The following is a 1,307-nucleotide window of genomic DNA, read 5'->3' on the forward strand; positions in this document are numbered from 1 at the left end:
AATTTCTGGTTGTTAAAGCCATCCACTTGTGGTATTTCTGTTATAGCAACACTAGATAACTAAGACAACCATTAAAGTCAGTTCTCCCCCTTTTGCATAATACCGCTGTACTGAGTCAATTCCGACTCACAGTGACCCTACAGGATAGAGCAGAACTTCCCCATAGGGTTTCCAAGGCTTAATCTTTACTGAAGCAGACTGCCACATATTTCTCCCATCTTCTGCATAGTACTAGAGTTTAAATTTTTGAAGCCCTGGTGGCGCAGTTCTTAAGAGCTCAGGCTGCTTACCGGAAGGTCAGAAGTTTGAACCTACCAGCTACTCCTTGGAAACCCTATGGGACAGTCCTGCTCTGTCCTCTAGGGTCACTATGAGTCTGAATCAACTCAACGGCAACAGTTTTTTGTTTTTAGAGTTTAAGTTGGGTATATGGATGTCCATTTTGAGACTACATTTTCAGCCTCCCTTGTACCTGGGTGTGGTCACTTGACTAGGTTCAGGCCAAAGGAATGTGTGCAACTTATGGGGCTTTTTTTTTTTTTTTTTGTATCCAAAATGTGTTTATTGGGATGGTTTCCCACTCATCTTGATTCAGGGTGCTTTTAGTGCTGCTTCTGTCTGAAGGAGCATCCTTCTGTAAGCCTTGCTTTTCCTCCTGTAGGCTGGCAGAGGACAGTGGAGCAGCCAACACACAAAACTACTGGTTGTGCATGGCTAAATACTGTGGTGATTTTGTAGCATCGTGGGCATTTCACATCCATGAAGTAGGAGTTAGGGCTCTGCACCAGGTGCTTTTTTTTGTGTTTCCTCTCCTCCTCTTCCGGAGAGGGATGAAGGAGATCCTTTGCGAGACGCGTGTTGGCAGGGGGACGTCGTCACAGCCGGAAAGCTTATGGGGCTTCTTTTACTTTAAAGACAAGCCACTTGCCCCAGTGCACCTCTCTTGCCCATTCCCCTAAGCTGGAACAGGATGTGACTGCCATTCAGCTTTGATCATGTCATGCAGACAAGGACGACGCTCTAACGATGGCAGAACAACAAAATGGGTCCATGAATGACCATGTGGAGTAAAACTATTCCACCAGCCTGGACAAATCTCCCCAGAACTATCTTCTTTTTTTATTATTGTAAAAATATAGGTAATACATTTGCTCATCCAACGTTTATTACATGTACAATTCAGCGATGCAACCACATTTTTACACAAATGACATGCACATTCTGCAGTTGGCAAACAAATGTAGAAGGCACATGTTATTTATGTAAAAATATGGTAATTACATCAATTATGTTGTATGGAAAAAAAA

The 1,307-nt window shown here is 43.2% G+C and overlaps 1 protein-coding gene across 1 annotated transcript; it reads right to left on the reverse strand.

The window, feature by feature from the left end:
- Positions 1-521: 521 nt before the first annotated feature.
- LOC100654496 (small ribosomal subunit protein eS27-like) lies at positions 522-872 on the reverse strand. Its single transcript, XM_003408489.4, has one exon. It carries the CDS (start codon positions 759-761, stop codon positions 603-605), a length of 159 nt encoding a protein of 52 aa, XP_003408537.2. The 5' UTR covers positions 762-872; the 3' UTR covers positions 522-602.
- Positions 873-1,307: the final 435 nt, after the last annotated feature.

Source organism: Loxodonta africana, chromosome 10, assembly GCF_030014295.1.
Source record: "Loxodonta africana isolate mLoxAfr1 chromosome 10, mLoxAfr1.hap2, whole genome shotgun sequence".
Classification (NCBI taxonomy): Eukaryota; Metazoa; Chordata; class Mammalia; order Proboscidea; family Elephantidae; genus Loxodonta; species Loxodonta africana.

What these genes read in the sequence shown, in the direction of transcription:
- LOC100654496 (XM_003408489.4), bottom strand. Translation starts at nt 761, where the DNA reads ATGGATGTGAAATGCCCACGATGCTACAAAATCACCACAGTATTTAGC.